At 39.6% G+C, this 20,467-nt stretch overlaps 1 protein-coding gene across 3 annotated transcripts in view; it reads left to right on the plus strand.

The window, feature by feature from the left end:
- The window catches only part of LOC105216913 (uncharacterized), a 97,827-nt gene that overhangs the window by 12,858 nt on the left and 64,502 nt on the right, over positions 1 to 20,467 (plus strand). For all 3 annotated transcript variants that reach the window (XM_029043298.2, XM_011191664.3, XM_011191665.3), the window contains exon 2: positions 3,902 to 4,035. In XM_029043298.2, the coding sequence (XP_028899131.2) occupies positions 3,990 to 4,035 (46 nt within the window). In that variant the 5' untranslated portion in view covers positions 3,902 to 3,989. The remainder of the gene's footprint in view (positions 1 to 3,901; positions 4,036 to 20,467) is intronic.

A 20,467-nucleotide genomic window follows, 5' to 3' on the forward strand; every position in this document is an offset into this window, starting at 1 on the left:
AAAAATATTGAAAATATGCCATTTTTTACCCGACAAAACCCAAAACCCTTGGAAAGATAAAGTACACATTACACATATTAAGTTTTCGTTTTTCCAAAAAAAAAGCAAAAATTAATGGGATACATTGAAAACTGCAATCAATTGAAACCTAATATTGTTTGTTGTGTTTACGAAAACAAACATATATTTCAATACTTCTTATCGGTGTAAGGGTGTTAATTAGTTCTGCAACGTTTGGTTTATGGCCTATGTGACAGTTAGCTACCCGCACTGCAGGTAAATCTAGAGTTCTATGTTGCTATGATTTAAATGAACTATTGACAACACAGAATAATAAATAATAACAGAAGCACCGTAGTCAATAATATAAAAGTCGTAATACAAAAAGCAAAAAAAAAAGGGAGAGAAGTATAAATAATTTCAATAGTCAGCAGGTTTCAAAACAATATATCCCCCAATTTACTGGCACACGTAAATAAGTGGGCTGCCATGTGTTTATGTGACATAAACAAACCTTTTCCGACCGCTATTCCGCTTTGATTGCTGTTAAGTGAATTGTTTCGAGCGACAAAGTAAGGCCGCAGCAAAAAAGTTTACTAAACACCCGCAGCTATTTTACTTTTCCCCAACAAATCTATTTTCACATTAGTTACTTCCCGCTGCCAGTTATCCTTAACGAAAAGTAAAAGTGTGTGACACATGTGGATGTACTCTTGCATATGTAACTGTATATGTACCTGTGTCTGAGCCGAATAAAAAATGAGACCTTGCAGAAAACAAGAAAGCTTGGAGTGCTGGAAATGAAAATACTACTTGCTGTTTACTTTACATTTCGAAGGCAAAAATTGTGTATGCCTTCTTTATACTACTTGACGTGTCGTCCTTCTCGTGTTTTATTTTCTTTTGAGTGGGCAAATGTAATTTCCAAGTCGAGCGAAATGTGGCGCATTAGTTTCCAAAGGCCATTAACAGCAACTGTTATATCTCACAATTGAAGAAGGCGCGCAACATGTACTACAACAACAACAACACACACACATGCTCTCATATAAAATAAAAAATAAAAAAATATACAAAGTTGTATAAATAAATGTGTTTTTGAATTCAGCCAAGAAATAAATAAGGAAGTGAAAAACTTTTGAAGCATTAGAACTAAAACAAAGCAAAGAAAACAATAATAAAGCATATAAGAGCGCGAATACATCAACACACACACACAGAGAAACATATGCCAATTGTATGGCACCGTACGGTCAATCGGACAGCGCATGGAAGCCACACAACTGCTGCGGCGCCGCTGCAACCATACGAGTACGAAGGGTGGCCATTGCCGTCGCGCCTGTCGCCACAACCCCACCAGTGGGTCATGTGAGTGCGTACATTCGTTAGACGTCCATTGGGTTCAACACAGCGTCTGCTATAGTTCTTTTGTTTGTGTTTTTCGTATTTTTTTCGTTTCTCCTCTTCTTCTTCTTTTCACGACTTCTTTGCGCCGCTTCAAAGCCCTGTGAGCTTTGTTTGCAATAATGGTTTTAATAATTGGATAACACATTGAAACGGCAAAAGTATGTCGAATACGAAATCTGGGTAACTTGGGATGGTGCACAAAGTTTCTTTGATCTTTTTGAGCTGCTGCTGAAAGCATTAGTTTTTGCATTCCTAATGCCCAGAAAATAGGTTAGCAGCCAAAATCCGTATGTAATAAATACCTAAATATGTATGAATAGTTGTTTGAAAAAAATCATTCTTTAAAATTGAATTCTTTCGCTTTGTCTTGAGAGCTTATGGAATGTAATCGGTTTCTCTTTTGTAACCGTTCTTCTCATAAACGATCTGAATGACAAGTTTTGTCAAGAATGATTGGGAGATCCCACGCTTTAACCGAAACGAATTGTCAAACTTTCGAAGTATTTATAGTATATCGAACGATCCATGACGTCATAAAGTAATTTATTTTTCAGTCACACTCACTAAAAGATGGAAGAAATTGTTGAAGTATCTAGTAGAATGATAAACATTATTTTCTTCTGATGGCATGGATTGATACAGGTCCAATTAACGAAAGAGTCTTAAAAATAAAAATTTATTTAAATCACTCACTAAGGATTATCACAAGGTCTCTCATGCTTTTAATTACTAAGAAAATATGGATGCTGTTCGCTATCCTTACCTCGGTTTTCTTTACGAGAAAGCCTCTAAGCCTTTAAGTTCTCGATTGTTTGCTTTCTAATATAAATCGCTTTATATTATCGATAATGTTGTTTCCACGGCTTTCTTGCTTCCATATAGACAGGCCCTGTGACAGTACTCGCACATAGAAAGTCTTCTTCGCAGCTGTAACTGTTCTTCCAGTTCATTTCTTTTCCGTTCATCCATCCGTTCTACAAGGACAGCTTTATACTATCAGTCATTTAAAGTCTCGTGCCACACTGATACCTTCGTATTGTGTTCGGCTATTCCAAACTAATGAGAAACTAATTAAGCCTTAATATTTCTAATCAATACTATATGCTCACAGGTTTGAAAATTAAAGGAATTAAGTGATAAACAACACAAAATGTTGCAGTCTTTCCTCACTTAGCCGCTAATACAAGGATTTAGCACGCGACTATGTAAACAGTTGCAAATTTTCAAATGTGTAAACCAGTCTCTGGTACAAATGTATAACTGTATGTATACAAGACACACAACCGGCACGTGTTTGTACGGCAATATAGTCAGCAGACATTTAATGCGTGCGCCACGAGCGCTGCAACCGCACCTCCAAATGTATGTATGTATGATGTGTACACATAAGCGCTAACAACAAGCATGTCGCGGCAATCGCGGAAGGAGTAAGCGAATGCCGAAAGGTATTTCGTGTACAAATTGCCACTTGAAGCGGTCGGCGTGCCACTAATCAAGATACTCAACTACAAGCAGTCGCTTTAGGGACACTACAAAGGCGAACATAGAATAAACACAGCACAAGGTGGTATTAACACAGCAATGCTTACATATAAATGTAGATGTAGAGGGTATTAGCGTTTCGCATGAATACAAATTTGCTAAAAGCTAGTACCGATTGCAACCGTATAGCTGGCGGTTATGATGAAAGTGGGCGTTGAAATGCACACAAACACTCATACATACATACATACATTCATACGAAAGGTGTGTTGTGCGCTGTGTGGCTTTGTTGTTTGTATGAGTTGATTACACTTGTGTGCGAGAGTACCCGAAATGGCAATTAAGTAATTGAACGGGCACGCAGCCGCATTGTGTGTGGTGGCGCACACCACCACCTCGCCTCACTTCCCCGCAGCCGCCATCACCACCGATGTCCCGCTCCATGTGTGCTCGCTGTCCGGTAGGCAGCCAGCCAGCAGGCAGATATATACGTAAACATTCCGATGTATCATCAGTAACCAACCGAGTGTGGTCAGCCTAATGGCATAAAACGTAACTGCGATACGACTAACTACTATTTTACTACTTTGTCTGCGGCAAGTTTTAAGCGCCACACACCACACCGCCTGTGCGTGTGTCAGCTAGTTTAGTAGCTGCTTACAAACTATGCTCGTATTATAGGTGGCAAATGAAGGTGTAAGCGGCAGAGCAAGCAGTTTATAGGCCATTGAATACGTTTTAGGAGCGTTGTTAAATGCGACAAGGTGCGAAAGGAAGAGGTGTGCCATTGCATAACACTTTACACTCGACTTTGTAGCTTTGGCGTGTGGCTGGTGATAAGGTGTGTCAAATGGTCGGCCGTTAAAAGGGAATCCCTGTGGATTTTGTTTAACTGTGCATTTAAAGGCAATTAATGGGGTTCAGGCTTTATTTGTGGTGATATTTTTGAGAGTAGTGTGTTTGTTAAAGTTTTGTTTAGTGAATAATTTATTTACTTTTATTCTTTTTACAGTTACAACACAGTTTGACTGAGTTCATAATTGTGGCGTTTTCATTACTGCTCTAAATATTTCGGTAAATTCTACACAAAAGCACTCACAATGTGGCACTGGCTGGAAATTGCATTGATATTCCTCATCTTTCAAGGTAAGTCCAACAAATTTGAAAATATATTTAACCGATATATTGTTTAATTTATGTATAAACTTATATGTATAATAACTTCGTATATAGTCGTATTATAATATATAATTTTAAACTACTTTGGCATCGACCGTCGTTTCATTACTGCATATTAAGATACTCTATTAAATTTTTATGTCCGCCGTTTTGGCTCCTACATTTTGAATTTTTGAAATCTGACTTCAGATTTTTAATCAGCGACACCGAAAATGCCCGAAGGACCATGGTTCATTGAAATAGACTGAATTTAAATTTTTTGTCAAGCTCAGATTCGTGTTCAGCACAGCAATTCTTTCGGGAACACTTTGGCTATCTGCACACAATGCTCATAAAATACTTAAATCTTACCGATCCTTATATTGAAAACGATCCTTTAATTTTAATTATCAGAGTATCAGATATCTCGATCCATCTTCAGCGGTATTCGCCGTTCCCAATGATCTGAGGACCATAAATCTTCCTTAAAACCTTTCTCTCGAAAACCCCAAGAGTCGTCCACGCTTCGGCACCATAAATCAGGACGGTAATGATAAGCGCCTTATGAAGTTTGATTTTGGTTCGTCGAGAGAGGACTTTACTTTTCAATTGCCTACTCAGTCCAAAGTAGCACCTGTTGGCAAGAGTGATTCTGCGGTGGATTTCGAAGCTGACATTGTTATTGCTGTTACTGCTGATTTACAGATAGACGATATTATCTACAACTTCAAAACTATGACTGTCAACAGTGACGTGGGAGCCAAGACTCGAATGCGCTGACTATTTGTTTGATGACAGGAGATAGAGATGACAGGCGGCAAAAAGCAGAACTAACGGCGCGATTGTTGCTTCCGATAATATCAATATCATCGGCGTACGCCAGCAGCTGTAAACTCTTATAGAAGATTGTACCTTTTTTATTTAGCTCTGCAGCTCGAATAAATTTTTCCAGCATCAAGTTAAAGAAGTCACATGATAGTTAGTCACCTTTTCTGAAACCTCGTTTGGTAACGAACGGCTCGGAGAGGTCCTTCCCAATAATGACGAAGCTATTGGTGTTGTTCAACGTCAGCTTACACAGACGTATTAGTTTTGCAGGGATACCATGTTCAGACATCGTGCTGTCGAAAGCAGCTTTAAAAACAAAAAGGAGGCTTATCCCACGATAATTGGCACATATTGTGGGATCTCCCTTTTTATGGATTGGACAGAGCACACTGAGATTTCAATCGTCAGGCATGCATTCTTCCGACCATATTCTACAAAGAAGCTGATGCATACACCTTATCAATTCTTCGCCGCCGTATTTGAATAGCTCGGCCGGCAATCCTTCGACCACCGCGGTTTTGTTGTTCTTCAAGTGGGTAATTGCTATTCGAATTACTTCATGGTCGGACAATGGAACAACTGATCCATTGTCATCGATTGGGGAATCGGGTTCGCCATCTCCTGGTGTTGTGCTTTCACTGCCATTCAGCAGGTCAGAGAAGTGTTCCCTCCATAATCCCAATCGTGAGGATGGTAGTGGTACTCATATTACGCATACAAAATTAGGTTAGATTATAGGTTTAGATACCCTTAGTTTAGTAATGGACATTTTAATACTATTTTTGGGGTTTTGTCAAGAAATGAGCTTCATTATCTATTTTTTTACTAAACTAAAAATGTAATCTCTTGAACCAATTATCGGAAGAGTTGTGAATTGTGTGCGTAAGGTGGCGTTGAATTGAATTTTTATGTGGATTGAATTTTAGTGGCGCTCTTTATTATAAACGATACAATTTAACCTACCTGGTATATCTCTGTATTTAGAAATAGTAAAAATTAATCCTGCTCTATGCTAACGCCGGTGTTTGCTTCAAAACATTTTCCTATATTGCAAATTTTAATTCTATCACGCGATTATGAACTTGTAAACATATGTACTCCGATATTTAATATGCATATATAATCAGGTGTATTTACGCAAAAGCACAGTTGTACACAGTTATGTATGTATGCATGGCGCTGCAAGCATCACACTATTGTGGCACACGCCACATTTATTTATTTGCTTATTTATCGGAATGCAGTGCACAAACACTATCACACACATTCATACATATATATGAAAACACACATAGGAATAAAGGTGCATATATATTTAGCGCTGCCATGGTGAGATATTCATTATTGTGTTAATGCCATAATGTATACAGAATTTGTTGTTGCGGTTTGGCTGACTGCCGCAATCTAATAATTCTTTCATGTATTCGCGTATGCCGTATGTTTGTTTAATTTCTGTGGAAATAAATAAATAAATAAAGCAGCACACATAAAGTGAAAAAAAATTAAAAAAAAAAACAGAAAACTACACACACAGCAAGTTGCGCAGGTAAACAAATTATGATTTTCTGTTTGCGAAATGAAGTTTGCATTGGCTAAAATAATAATAGAATTAATGAAGTTTACGCATGTGTACTTATGTGTGCATTATACAGTTCAAAGTGAGAGTGCACACATATTAAAATATTCTATGAAGCGTAAATTGAATCGAAAAATGAAAAAAACCTATTGCTAAACCACCGTTAAGCACAAAAATATGCCGCCTTTTGTTTACAGTTATACGTGTGGACTTAGGCAAGGATATATCAATGCATTTTTAACACATTATATCCTACTGGGTATTTAAGTATTCAGGAAGTTGTTTTTGTAAAAAAATATATTACCATATAAACCAGGGAATAGAAAAACTCATAGGGTTAGACAATTTTAATATTGGTATATAAAAGTAAAGCGTATAATTTGTCAATTATCAAATAACGCCTACAGCTATAGTAGATGCTTAGTCGACTTCTCCTCCTTCTACTCGGGAAGTGCGCCGACTCTAAACAGCTAAACAGCTAACAGCTTAAGCTTCAAATGGCCTCTGTAAGCTCGAAAAGTATTTCAAGAACTATTATAACCTAATTTGAAAATAGTTTTTGTTGTTGGATCGAAATGAGATCTTGAGAAGAAGAGTTGAAACGCATCTCCAACTACTATTAAGTAATATCCTAAGCCAAAACTCCAATTTCTATTTCAAGATTTAATAAAACTTTCAACGAAAAAAGTTTATGGGATCAGATCGAAGAGTGTCTTCATGGAGAAGAGACCCCTAGTATAAACCTTTGAAATATTAGCTCCGTATCAAACTAAAGCTTTCCCATACAACCACCTTCGACGCACCAAAAAGTTTAATGTTGTAACTCCAACGCTAACGAGCTTCATTAAAACGTGTTTACTATTTTTATAGTGTGGCTGTATTTCTTAAACTCGCACAGATATAGTAGATTCGTTAATATTAATCATTTGTCTTAAAAATGTTTATTATGTTCGAATTTAAGTGTTCGCTTTTGCGCCACTTTTTTTAACGTATGCAAGTAAAAGCCGTTATGTTGTTTTTACGGCTTCCACCCACAACTTCGTCTGAAAATTAAGAAAAACTGCTGCATAAAAGTCTAGCAAACATTAAGTATGAATTTGATAAGGAAATATGTGTGTTGGAAGATTGGCTCTCGCGTTCACTTAAGGAAGAGACTACAAGTAGAAATACCATAGTTTGGCTGCTGGTCCAAATATGTAGCGACCGATAAAACAAATAAACTGCACATTAACATTTTTACGAGGTGCTCGTGTTCGCACGTATGCACCCACACACACCGTTGTGATGGTGGCATGTTAACCGGTAAGCAATTTGGATGGTATACGGGCTGACTAAGTGAAATGAATTATAATGAAATTGAAACTTGTTTCTTAATTATTAAAAATATATTTTTGAATATTTTTTTATTCTCAAAATTTATTTTATAAAAAATCTTTTTTTTTAGAAAAAAAAAGTGTCTTACTAATATACTTTTGATAGTCTACATGTGCTCTTAGTAAAACTCTCCGTTTTTACACCACCTAGAGTCTGCTGGGTAGTCATGCTGCAGCAGCGTCTTGCATACATTAACTATACGAGTACTAACTATAAAATGCTACTGCTCTGCGATTTTCGTCTGCGCAACATATTGCAGCGTTCAATGTCCCTCGATCCCAATATGAGAGCGCATAAAATTATATTATGTTGCTTGAGATGTGGACAAATGGTTAATGCAGCGAGTTGCACTTGCATACAGGCGAACCGCAGACCGTCAATGCAAGACACTACATACTTATATACACACACATTCATATGTATTTAAGCATGCTGAGTCTCGAAAATATGGGCTGCTGTTGGCCATAAGGCGTTGCGGCGGCATTCCCGTGACTTCGCGGCTGATCGGCATACAAAATGAATTGAGGCGAAGAATCAACGCAGAAGTCAAGCAAAAAAGGAAAAAAAATCAGGAAACAATCGAGTAAGAATAATATGAAGTTGTGCATTTTGGCACGCCACTAACTCGCAGGCTGCGGACACCCGCTAACAGAACAGCGCTGGCCGGACATGGAGCTTCACTTATTCGACTGCCGGCCTGCCTGCACTTACATCCTATATGTATGTTCACTCTACATATACTAATGTATGTATGCTTGTAACTCTCCGTTTACCTTCACTTCATATGTGCATGTGTAAAATAGGTTATATGGACTTAATGCGATTTTAATACGACAATGTGACATAAAAATTCATTTCGATTTACGACACGACAAATAAATTGCTGGTAGCCATCAACTTTGTTGGCTCTTTTAATATGCCTGCTCACATGCGTACGCTCTTATGTTTATTTAAGCCGGTATAAGAACGCCTGTGCATATGTATGTGTTAATACTCACACTCATATATACATATTTGTGTGTACTTTTGAATATTCAATCAGTTTGCCAGTAATCCTTTCCGCATGTTTATGTTAATGTACTTACATAAGGAATACAAGCTTGGATCCATGCGTATTTAGTAATTATATATTTACTATATAGTATATGAATAAATGTACATACAATATGCATAAATATTTTTATACACCTCCTAATGTATATATTCTACAAGTTCATTACCGTTTCAATACCATTTTGAATAAACGGTTTAGTCAAAGTCTTCGAGGGATTTAATAATAAATACTACTCTGATGATAATTAGTTTAAAGCAATGTTACAGTTTCTTATTTGAAGCTTACTTCTCTCTAATACGCGTACTCTGAGTTGCATTCAAAAAACGAGAAACATATTTTTGTATGTTTGTGATGATAAACCAGTTTATATTTATGTGCACTAATTAAGTAGTTCATTTCACATTATGTTCCATATAAGATAATGTCTTACATTCTTACGCAGAAGGTCCAATGGATATAAATTTATCTAAATTAAATGGTGAAATATAGTACGGTAACTATTGGCTATATTGTATGGCTATTATGGAGAGTATAGTACAGATATTCTCAAAAATTTAAACTAAAGATTGTTACTAGTTCTTAAGTACAGTAGCCAGACAGAAGACAAAATACAAGAAATAACGAATTCTTTTAATATTCCATTGCTATCCAATAAATATTTCTAAGTCTATCAGGTTTCGAATTATCCAATATACTTTATAATTGTAAATATCCTAAGTCCATATCGATTATTTAAATTTTTACCGCAAGATTTTTAAGATAGGGGCTCTTCAGTAGTATTCTTCTTCTTGACTGGCGTAGACACCGCTTACGCGGTTATAACCGGGTCCACAACAGCGCGCCACGCATCTCTCCTTTTGGCAGTTTGGCGCCAATTGGTAATACCAAGTGAAGACAGGTCCTTCTCAATCTGGTCCTTTCATCCAAGTGTAGGCCTCACTCTTCTTCGGCTTCCACCAGCGGGTACTGCATCGAACATTTTTAGAGCTGGAGCACTTTCGTCCATTCGAACAACATGGCCTAGCGAGCGTAACCGCTGTCTTTTTATTCGCTGGACTATGTCTATGTCGTCGAATAACACATACAGCTCATCATTCCATCGTCTGCGGAATTCGCCTTTGCCAATGTCCTTAGGGCCATAAATCTTCCTCAAAACCTTTCTCTCGAAAACTCCTAGTGCCGTCTCACCCATGCTTCTGCACCATAAAGTAGGAAGGGAATGATGAGGGACTTGTAGAGTTTAGTGTTTGTTCGCCGAGAGATGACTTTAGTTTTCAATTGCCTACTCAGTCCAAAGTAGCACCTGTTGGCAAGAGTGATTCTGCGCTGGATTTCGAGGCTGACATTGTTGATGTTGTTGATACTGGTTCCCAGGTATATGAAATTATCTACAACTTCAAAGTTATGACTGTCCACTGTGACGTGAGAGCCAAGACGCGAATGCGCTGACTGTTTGTTTGATGACAGGAGATATTTCGTCTTGTCCTATTAGTACTAGTATTAGAAAAGAAAAATTGGAGCCGCCTGTTTCGAATTTTCTTTGAATTTTTCTGATTCGCACGGGACTTGTTCGACTTTCTTATCTCTACCTTGTGACTTTATTGTATACAGCCATCGACGTGGATATAGAGTATATCCGAAGATATGATTTTTGGAATGAAATTTCCATTAAAATGCCGCGACTGTCGAACCTTATGAACGAGGAATTTGAGATCTCTGATAATCATCTGCTGACGTTGCGTTGAATCTTCCTTTGCTCGAGACCAGGCGAATGTATCGGCTTCAGCACTGAGCCGCTCAAAACTCCATAATTCTCAGCAATATTGTAACGTTCGTAATATTTTAGTTTCAATTTTGTGCGTGAAAGGCTAAAAGTACTGGTAAAGAATGAATCATATTTTTTTTATAGATGGTATGATATCATCCACTGAACTAAGCTTTAAAAACAATTTTTAATAAATCCAATATATGTATATTTTCGCAATAAACGCTTATAGCTGCTCTAATACCAATGACGCTCTCATTTATAAGCTTCTATTGCATGCTATAATTCCCGACACAAATTTAAAGCTAATTTTCTTAAAGTAACAACGAAGTCAAGCAAATTTGCATTAAGATCCATTTAATACAATTTAATGATAATTGACATTAATTTAATTGAACACAATAGCAAAAGTGCGGATCCCTTTCAAGCTGAATAAATTGTGCTCAATTTATTTGTATGGGTTTGCAGCGCAGTGTTTGTCAGCTGATTAGTCAATGTCATTGCCGTCAGCAAGATAGCATGAATGTGCAAAAACAAAACACAACAAAAACACGCCAAGCATTAGACAAGGGGTATTCTTGGGAAAAGTGGTGACTTTGACGACCCTATTTTGCGTTTCATTTATTCAGTTGCTGAATGATTTGGACAATTCTCGGTAAGGGACTGCGCGCTAACTTCAACTTGTGTGTGAGTTCGTCTGAAGAAAGCTGAAAAATTGTAGTACATAGTAGAAAAACAAAAGCTAAGATATATATGTTAGACAGCTACATATATTTTTGTGTCTCAACACTAGGATTATTATTTGCCGCTCGCTCCTTGCGGAAAAAATTGCATTCACTCGGCGGACAGTTGGGTATTTTTCAATGTCTCACATGTTACGCGTTGTAGGCAACCACGGACGTATTGCAAATATTATAGCAGTTTCGGCATACGTGCTTGCACTCAACTACAGCCATATAGTACGTATAGGGCTCACTCATGAATGCATAGCGCTTATATCCACTAGAACCCCTACGCATCGTGGAGCTTTTGCGCGCTGGCAGATGCGCTTAGTTACTTCATATATAACGCTTGCCGCCTTTTCCTTGTTATTGAGTTCCCTATTGCGTTGTCGCTTGTTTTCCGTCTTGTTAACAAAGTGTCAGGCGAGCAGCCGCCTTGTCATTTGACGCGTTGCACGAGTCGCAGCCCTTCGCCACCACCGCCGCGATACACAACGTATCGCTATGGCTTTGCATTTCACGCTAAGGGATTTGCCATTGTGTACGCTGAACGTTCGGTGTGGTATTTTGAGCAGTAGCGTGGCGGGGAGCGGTACGCCGCGTCGTCATCGACAACGGTAGCGCGCGGTGCCACAATGTTGATGCTCAATTGCGTGCGCTGACGTTACGTCGCGTCGCATCGCATTGTTGCGCGTAATGTTAAGCCTCGTACGTACGTAGGCATCGCATTGCGTCTTGGTGATCCGCGGCGTCAACCGCCGCCGCCTGACATTTATTGTAAGTGAAAACTTTAATTGCGATGCGATTTTCCAGTCTTTGGTTTTTTGCACAGTGCGCACTTTTAATTGAGGGAAACATTGCACCGCCGCCGTCGCCGCCGCATAGGCAGTACTGCAATTTGCTTGCGCCGTACAGAAGCCTAGCGGTGGCGGGTAATCAGTGAGACGGCGCAGCTATTTTTTAACACAACTCGCCGTGGGATTTCGGAAATGAGGTTAACGAATGAAATATCTGCCGTTGGAATGTCACAAAGCAATGGTATTAACCCGAATTGGGGGTACAAATACGGCGAAATAAATCAGTGGCGCGTTTAGTGAATATAAAAAAAATTAAAATAAATACGCAAGAAACATATAGACATTTATATATTTATTGTATACAGATGTACTTCTACTAATACTTTATGAAATACAACTGTATGGAAGCGCGTATTCCCTCCCACTTCATTAATTCAATTTGTCCCTGACACACTCATAATTCAGCTAATTTTTCTTATTGCCACTTCGTGCGAAATCGCTGTAATTAACACTTCCCAAATGGGCCTTGAGACGTGCTGTGTCGCGCTGCCATAGACGCCTTCTGCCACCAGCTGTGCTGTTATTGGGCGCCTGGCGGGTAATACGCATCGATGAAATCCAATAACCAGAAAACAGGCCTGGCATGAATCACGTGTGTTGCAAATTGCGGATTTTGTTATTCGCACACTGCTCCCTGCTATTTATATCTCTCAAAACAAACCATGTGAAATTCTATCGGGAAGTTTGTTTAATAAACAACGTTGATTGGTTGAAATTACGAAAAAATTTAGGAGGGTTTTTGAGTTAAAACTGATATTTACTATCAGGAAAAGTTGGTCCAATCTTACTTGGCTTGACTTGTTTATCTTACGTAATCCTTTAAATTGAGCCGCTTTAAACCCTTCTTCTAATTATATATGTATATATGTATTTTTCCGATTTTTTTTTTGTTCCTTCCAACTTTTTACTTACTGATCTTCGGTTAACTAACAAGTTAAGCTAGTTATACAAACAAGAATGGAGTATTAAAATTCAGTGGACGTCCAGATCAAATGTTGTATTTTAGGATTCTAAGCCTATCCGAAATCTGCTGACCCTGATAGATAAGACAGCCAATTCATCGGGAAAGGATCCAAGATATTTTCGCCTTCTAACAGCTGACTTTGACAATTGACGTCCGTCTGAATTTTTAACATCTACGACTACTGGACAGTGTCCGGTTAAAACCATAGAGGGTTTGAGCACGTAATTCAGTGGAATTTTTTCTCTGCTCTCACCGAACTCGTAGAAGGCCGTCCGCATAGCCCTAGACCACAAGAGAACAAAGCGGTATCGACCCTCCCCAATCTGATTACAATAGGTATGAGTGACGGCAAGCTAATCGGCTTTACAGTTTTCAGCGATTGTGAAAAATATGAAATTGTCGTTCAAAGTCTTGCATATCACATGATCATTATTGAATGTTTCTTAAAAGTGATGCAAGTAGGAATTATAGAGAATCGGGTTCTTGTCCCAAAAATATTAATCATTTTTCGGGCATTCGCTAGTAAATAATCTTTACAATCACTACAGACTTTTCCTTTCATATAGTTTTGATTATTTCAAATACCTCAGCTTAAAATTAGAAGTCAATATTCCTTAGGAAAGTTTAGAATCTAACCTTATTAACTCTCATGAAGATCTGGAAGTTGTGCAGATTGCGTATTGAAATGATGGGTTAAATGTAAAAGGAGAAAGAGGAGAAAGTTCCATTTTTTGTTTTTATTTCTTCAGATTTCCATGCTTTAACTGCTTCCAAACAAAGGTATCTGCAACAAATGGTAGCTAATAAATCCGCTTTTATTGAAAGTGTAACTGCGTGGAAGAGTTTTAACAAGCGGCCCTTAAAGATCTCCATGAGAAATGCTGCGTGTAATGAAGTAAAAATCAGTTTAAACTCATAGCGAAGACTCAACGCAATTCATTCGTTCTATTTTCCTCACTATAAAATTACATTTTTTATTTCCTTTTACCCAGCTAAATTGATATTCAACAATTTCAATTTTCCCAGCACAGCACTATGCGTTAGAGGCGCCGCGTAAAGCCGATGGTGGGAAGAAAAGTAAAACAATAACAATTGCGAAACAAAAACTTTGCAAAATTTGTTTTTCTTTGCGTTATTTTGCAGTTGCTGTTGTTATTTCTGTTGTTGTTGTCGTTTTTTTATTGCCCAAGCAAGTGTGTTAAACTATTTGAAATAGCGCTGCGGCATGCGAATGCCATTGTACGAGTATATTGTATTTCCACGTGGAGACCTCCGCGCAACAACACAACAAGTGCACGCCGCCTTGGTGGAAGAAGTGTAGCTATGAGTTTGCGTGTGCGTGAGTCTAATTCAAGGCACCGGTACAACATTGAATTTCTTTTACGCAAAGTTTTTCCATTACCAATCGGTGTTAGCAGCAATTGGATTCTCTACGCATTCCACGGCGCGTTACGCTGCAAAAATGGCACAGATTGTTGTGGGTGGCACAACAAGTGGCTGCTGCTGCTGCTGCCGCAGGAAGCAAGCGGTGCGCTTATCGCTAGCGTCGCTTATGGCCATCGTAAAGCTTAGTGTCAAACGCCTGGTTTCGATACTTTAAGCGCCGAGTCAATGAGAAAGTTCAGCGCAAAGAAATGCTGCGCAAGTCTGTTAGGCGTTAGGTGGTACCGTATAATCGTACTCGGTGGCACAGCTGTGCTTGTTGGTGTATATTCTAGCACAAGTACACAGCGTATTTCCTTGGCTGTCGGTTTGATTTGCCTGACTACTTATGAATGCCACTCACTTTGTAATTTCAGCGCCTGGCATGAAGTGGCGCATAAAAGTGCTTTGCTTGACTTTTGGTTTGTTCGCCGACAAAAAAAAAAAAGAGAGAAAACTCATCGACAAACATGCAAAAAGAAATATGAAAACTTCGAAATTAAATGGAAAAAGCGAAAAGGTGCACATTTTATGCTCACATTGACATAATAAAAACAGCATTTTAAATCAGCAAGCTGCAATTATTGCTTTGAGCATGTTGTAATGAATTCTGAGGTAGTAGGTATGTGGACTTCTAGTTCGGTAGAAATTTGCAAATACAGAATACAGAATTTTTAATATTGTAGCCTGATAATTTGCCGCCAGTAAAGAAAATTGGAAAATTACTAGCACTGAAGGTTATTGTGCTTCTAATATTTTGTATAATTATCTATAGAAGATATCAGAAATTCAGTAAAAAGGACAAAATATTGTATCTTACTATAAATAAGTAACCTATACCTACAGACTGCTCTTCTTCTTCTTAAATTCTTAAAACTTGAAGTTCAGTTATTATAAATCCATATGTAGTACTGTTTGTAAGGTCACAGACAGACGAAAATACAAAACTGGACAAATTTAAATGACATTCCATTAAGTCAAGGGACGCGTACTTTATAACGAACGAAGCCTTCCTCATAAACCAATGAAGATGGAACACGCCGCTGAGCAGTAATCCAAAGGGACCTCCCCCATTCTCGATTTCAAATTTTGACGATTTTCAATGGGCTGAACTGATGGGTAAATGAACATAAATTATTATTATTATTATTTTTTTTTTTTTTTTTTTTGTGATCAAACAAAAGCCGTTCTTTTCGGCGGCGCATGTGGTTTCCGCTCACTGGAACATCTGAAGCCAAAAATTCCAACGGGATTAGAAAGAGTACATGTTTGGTTCTGGTATGAACTAGGATTATTAATTTCGCACAAAAATTAACAAAATGGCGGAATTTGAAATTTTTTTAAAATAGCCTTTTTTCAAATCAAGTTGAAATGTAAATAATAACGTATTAAAATTTGGAACCGATTGGAATAATAGGTTCTGAGTAACCTCATGCGTCAGTCGTAAAAACACTGTTTCGAGGTTAAAGTTTTAAGGCGCTTGCAGCATAAATCGGAAATATCTTCAAGAAGTTTTCACTTGGAATTTTAAAGGAACATTCTTGAATAGTTATATGTTCGAATTGAATAAAAAAAATCGATTTTTTTAAACCGAGAATGGGGGTGGTCCCCTTAAACTGTTTCCAGTTGCGCAGTTAGTTTAAATGTCATTCTCTTGGCTGGAAGAAAGGCCTACTTAAAAGAGCACCGATATTTAATTTTTTTGGGATTCTCCCAATATCCATAAGAATATGAAGATTATATGCTTATATCGGGAGAAACGAAATCTAAATAATATGTCATCACTTGCTTCTGAAGGAGGATGGAGTCATATGTAGAAGTTCACGTAAGTGAGGAAAGTTTCTGACTGTCATTCACTTGGGAGTGGCCAGGAACATCCGTTTGGAGGCGAGCTAACGTGAGAAGGCGAAACCCGCCTATGCGGTTGTGCGTAGGGTTTGGGACCCACCACATAAAAACACCCCCCAATGAAAAAGAAAAAACAGCCTCGGATGAGAGACCCCAATTTTGATGACGACCACTGCAAACGTTTAAAGGACTACGAAATAAGGGCATGCACCTGGAATGTCCGGACCCTTAATTGGGAAGGTGCCTCTGCCCAGCTGGTTGATGTCCTCGTAAGAGTAAAGGCTGACATCACCGCAATCCAAGAAATGCGATGGACGGGACAAGGACGGAAGAAGGTGGGTCCTTGTGACATCTACTACAGCGGCCATATAAAGGAGCGCAAATTCGGTGTGGGGTTCGTGGTGGGAGAGAGACTCCGTCGTCGAGTCCTGGCATTCACTCCGGTGGATGAACGTCTAGCCACAATCCGCATCAAAGCGAGGTTCTTCAACATATCGCTGATTTGCGCCCACGCCCCGACGGAAGAGAAGGACGAAGTGATCAAAGATACCTTCTATGAGCGCCTAGAACGTACCTATGAGCGCTGCCCCCGCCACGATGTCAAAATCGTGCTTGGCGATTTCAACGCTAGGGTGGGTAAAGAAGGTGTCTTTGGCACAACAGTCGGAAAATTCAGCCTCCATGACGAAACATCACCAAACGGTCTGAGGCTGATCGACTTCGCCGGGGCCCGAAATATGGTCGTCTGTAGTACTAGATTCCAGCATAAGAAAATCCATCAAGCTACTTGGCTGTCCCCGGATCGAATCACTCGCAACCAGATCGATCATGTTGTGATAGATGGACGACATGTCTCCAGTGTTTTTGATGTGCGTACGCTTCGTGGTCCCAACATCGACTCGGACCACTATCTTGTAGCAGCTAAGATACGCATCCGCTTCTGTGTAGAAAAGCGTACACGTCAACAAACACAAGGAAGGTTCGACATCGAGAAGCTGCAATCACAACCGACAGCCGAACGATTTTCTACTCGACTTGCACTCCTGCTCTCTGAGAGCACTCATCAGCATCTCGGTATAAGGGAGCTGTGGGACGGCATATCACACTCCTTACGTACAGCTGCAACCGAAACCATTGGTTTTCGGAAAAGCCAAAAAAAAAAAAAACAAACAGCTGGTATGATGAGGATTGTCGTCTCGCAGTGGAGAGAAAACAGACTGCCTACCTCGCAATGTTGCGATCGACCGCAACACGAGCGGGATGGGAAAGATACCGAGAGCTGAAGAGGGAAGCGAGACGCATTTGCAGACAAAAAAAGAAAGAGGCCGAAATGCGTGAGTATGAAGAGCTTGACAAGCTGGCCGACAGGGGTAATGCTCGAAAAATTTACGAAAAGATCCGGCGACTAACTGAAGGTTTCAAGACCGGAGCGCACTCCTGTAGGACCCCCAGAGGTGATCTAGTTATTGATGACCAGAGTATACTGAGTTTGTGGAGGGAACACTTCTCCAGCCTGCGGAATGGCAGTGAAAGTACAACACCAGGAGATGGCGAACCCGATTCCCCAATCGACGACGATGGAGCAGATGTTCCATTGCCCGACCGTGAAGAAATTCGAATAGCAATTACCCGCTTGAAGAACAATAAGGCGGCGGGTGCCGATGGATTACCGGCCGAGCTATTCAAATACGGCGGCGAAGAGCTGATAAGGTGCTTGCATCAGCTTCTTTGCAGAATATGGTCGGAAGAAAGCATGCCTGACGATTGGAATCTCAGTGTACTCTGCCCAATGCACAAAAAGGGAGACCCCACAATTTGCGCCAATTACCGTGGGATAAGCGTCCTCAACATCGCGTATAAGGTTCTGTCGAGCGTATTGTGTGAAAGACTAAAGCCCACCGTCAACAAACTGATTGCACCTTATCAGTGTGGCTTTAGACCTGGAAAATCAACAACGGACCAGATATTCACCATGCGCCAAATTTTGGAGAAGACCCGTGAAAATAGGATCGACACACACCATCTCTTTGTCGACTTTAAAGCTGCTTTCGACAGCACGAAAAGGAGCTGCCTTTATGCCGCGATGTCTGAATTTGGTATTCCCGCAAAACTAATACGGCTGTGTAAGCTGACGTTGAGCAACACCAAAAGCTCCGTCAGGATCGGGAAGGACCTCTCCGAGCCGTTCGATACCAGACGAGGTTTCAGACAAGGTGACTCACTCTCGTGTGATTTCTTTAACCTGATGCTGGAGAAAATAATACGAGCTGCAGAGCTAAACAGAGAAGGTACAATCTTCTATAAGAGTGTACAGCTACTGGCGTACGCCGATGATATCGATATCATTGGAAACAACACCCGCGCCGTTAGTTCTGCTTTCTCCAGACTGGATAAGGAAGCGAAACGTATGGGTCTGGTGGTGAACGAGGACAAGACGAAATATCTCTTGTCGTCAAACAAACAGTCAGCGCATTCGCGTCTTGGCTCCCACGTCACTGTTGACAGTCATAACTTTGAAGTTGTAGATAATTTCGTCTACCTGGGAACCAGCATTAACAGCAATAACAATGTCAGCCGGGAAATCCAACGCAGAATCACTCTTGCCAACAGGTGCTACTATGGACTAAGTAGGCAATTGAAAAGTAAAGTCCTCTCTCGACGAACAAAAACCAAACTCTACAAGTCTCTCATCATTCCCGTCCTACTTTACGGTGCAGAAGCGTGGACGATGTCAACATCCGATGAGACGGCACTAGGAGTTTTCGAGAGAAAGGTTTTGCGGAAGATTTATGGTCCCTTAAGAATTGGCAACGGCGAATACCGCAGACGATGGAACGATGAGCTGTATGTGTTATTCGACGACATAGACATAGTCCAGCGAATAAAAAAACAGCGGCTACGCTGGCTAGGACATGTTGTTCGAATGGATGAAGGTGCTCCAGCTCTGAAAGTATTCGATGCAGTACACGCTGGTGAAAGCAGAGGAAGAGGGAGACCTCCACTCCGATGGAAGGACCAGGTGGAGAGGGACCTGGCTTCGCTTGGAATAACCAATTGGCGCCAAACTGCCAGAAGGAGAGATGCGTGGCGCGCTGTTTTGGACTCGGCTATAACCGCGTAAGCGGTGTCTACGCCAGTCAAGAAGAAGAAGACTTGCTTCTGAAGATCATGAATGAGGTGAAGGAAATCCCATCCGACGGTAATTAAAATTTTCGGTGAAACTATTTTGGAGTTCTCTTCAAGAATAATATTTTGTTTATAATTTTCATTTGGTTCAAAATTCTTGTAGTTACGATCTTTTTTTAAGGGTAGAAAGAATATACCACTTAAGCTACAATTATTTCCTGAACCTCATAATAGCTATATAGTTCGAACAGATTTTAGAATGATAGTCTAAACCTTTTGACTACTGATGACACATAAATGTATGTTATAACTGTAATCACAAAATTTTCAAAACTTAATTATGGTTTCGAGTAAAGTGGATGTAGTAATCAATTAAGTTGCTTTGGGAGTAATTGTCAGTAAATAAAACATATTTTGCGTATCAAATGGAATATGTTTATGCACACACAAACACACTGTAAACAAAATTTCCTTTCAACAAACTAAATTTATTGGTGATTTCAATGAAGTCATGCTCACACATTATAGTGTGTGTGTGTGTATTTAAGTGTATATGTATATACTTATTAGTATTTGTGCACGTATAAATAATATTTATCTAGCTCACAGCATCAAGCTACTTCAGCAAATCTCAATTCAACACCAATCGCTTTCTTGCTGCCTTCTTGCTGCTGTATGGACTGTCGATGGGCCATTGTCTGTGTTTTAGTCTTTTATCAGTGTGTTGTTGCTGTTGCTGTTGTTGCGCAGCTATAAATCTCGTTGAATCATTTCGATTATTGCTCATTCAGGCAATCGAACACATGTGTCCGCCTGCTGCTGACTGTGCCTGCCCTGCTGCAAAGCGCCGTGGTATGGTGTGGCATGCCACATTGGGTTAGTGC

The sequence above is a fragment of the Zeugodacus cucurbitae genome, chromosome 3 (assembly GCF_028554725.1).
Source record: "Zeugodacus cucurbitae isolate PBARC_wt_2022May chromosome 3, idZeuCucr1.2, whole genome shotgun sequence".
NCBI lineage: Eukaryota > Metazoa > Arthropoda > Insecta > Diptera > Tephritidae > Zeugodacus > Zeugodacus cucurbitae.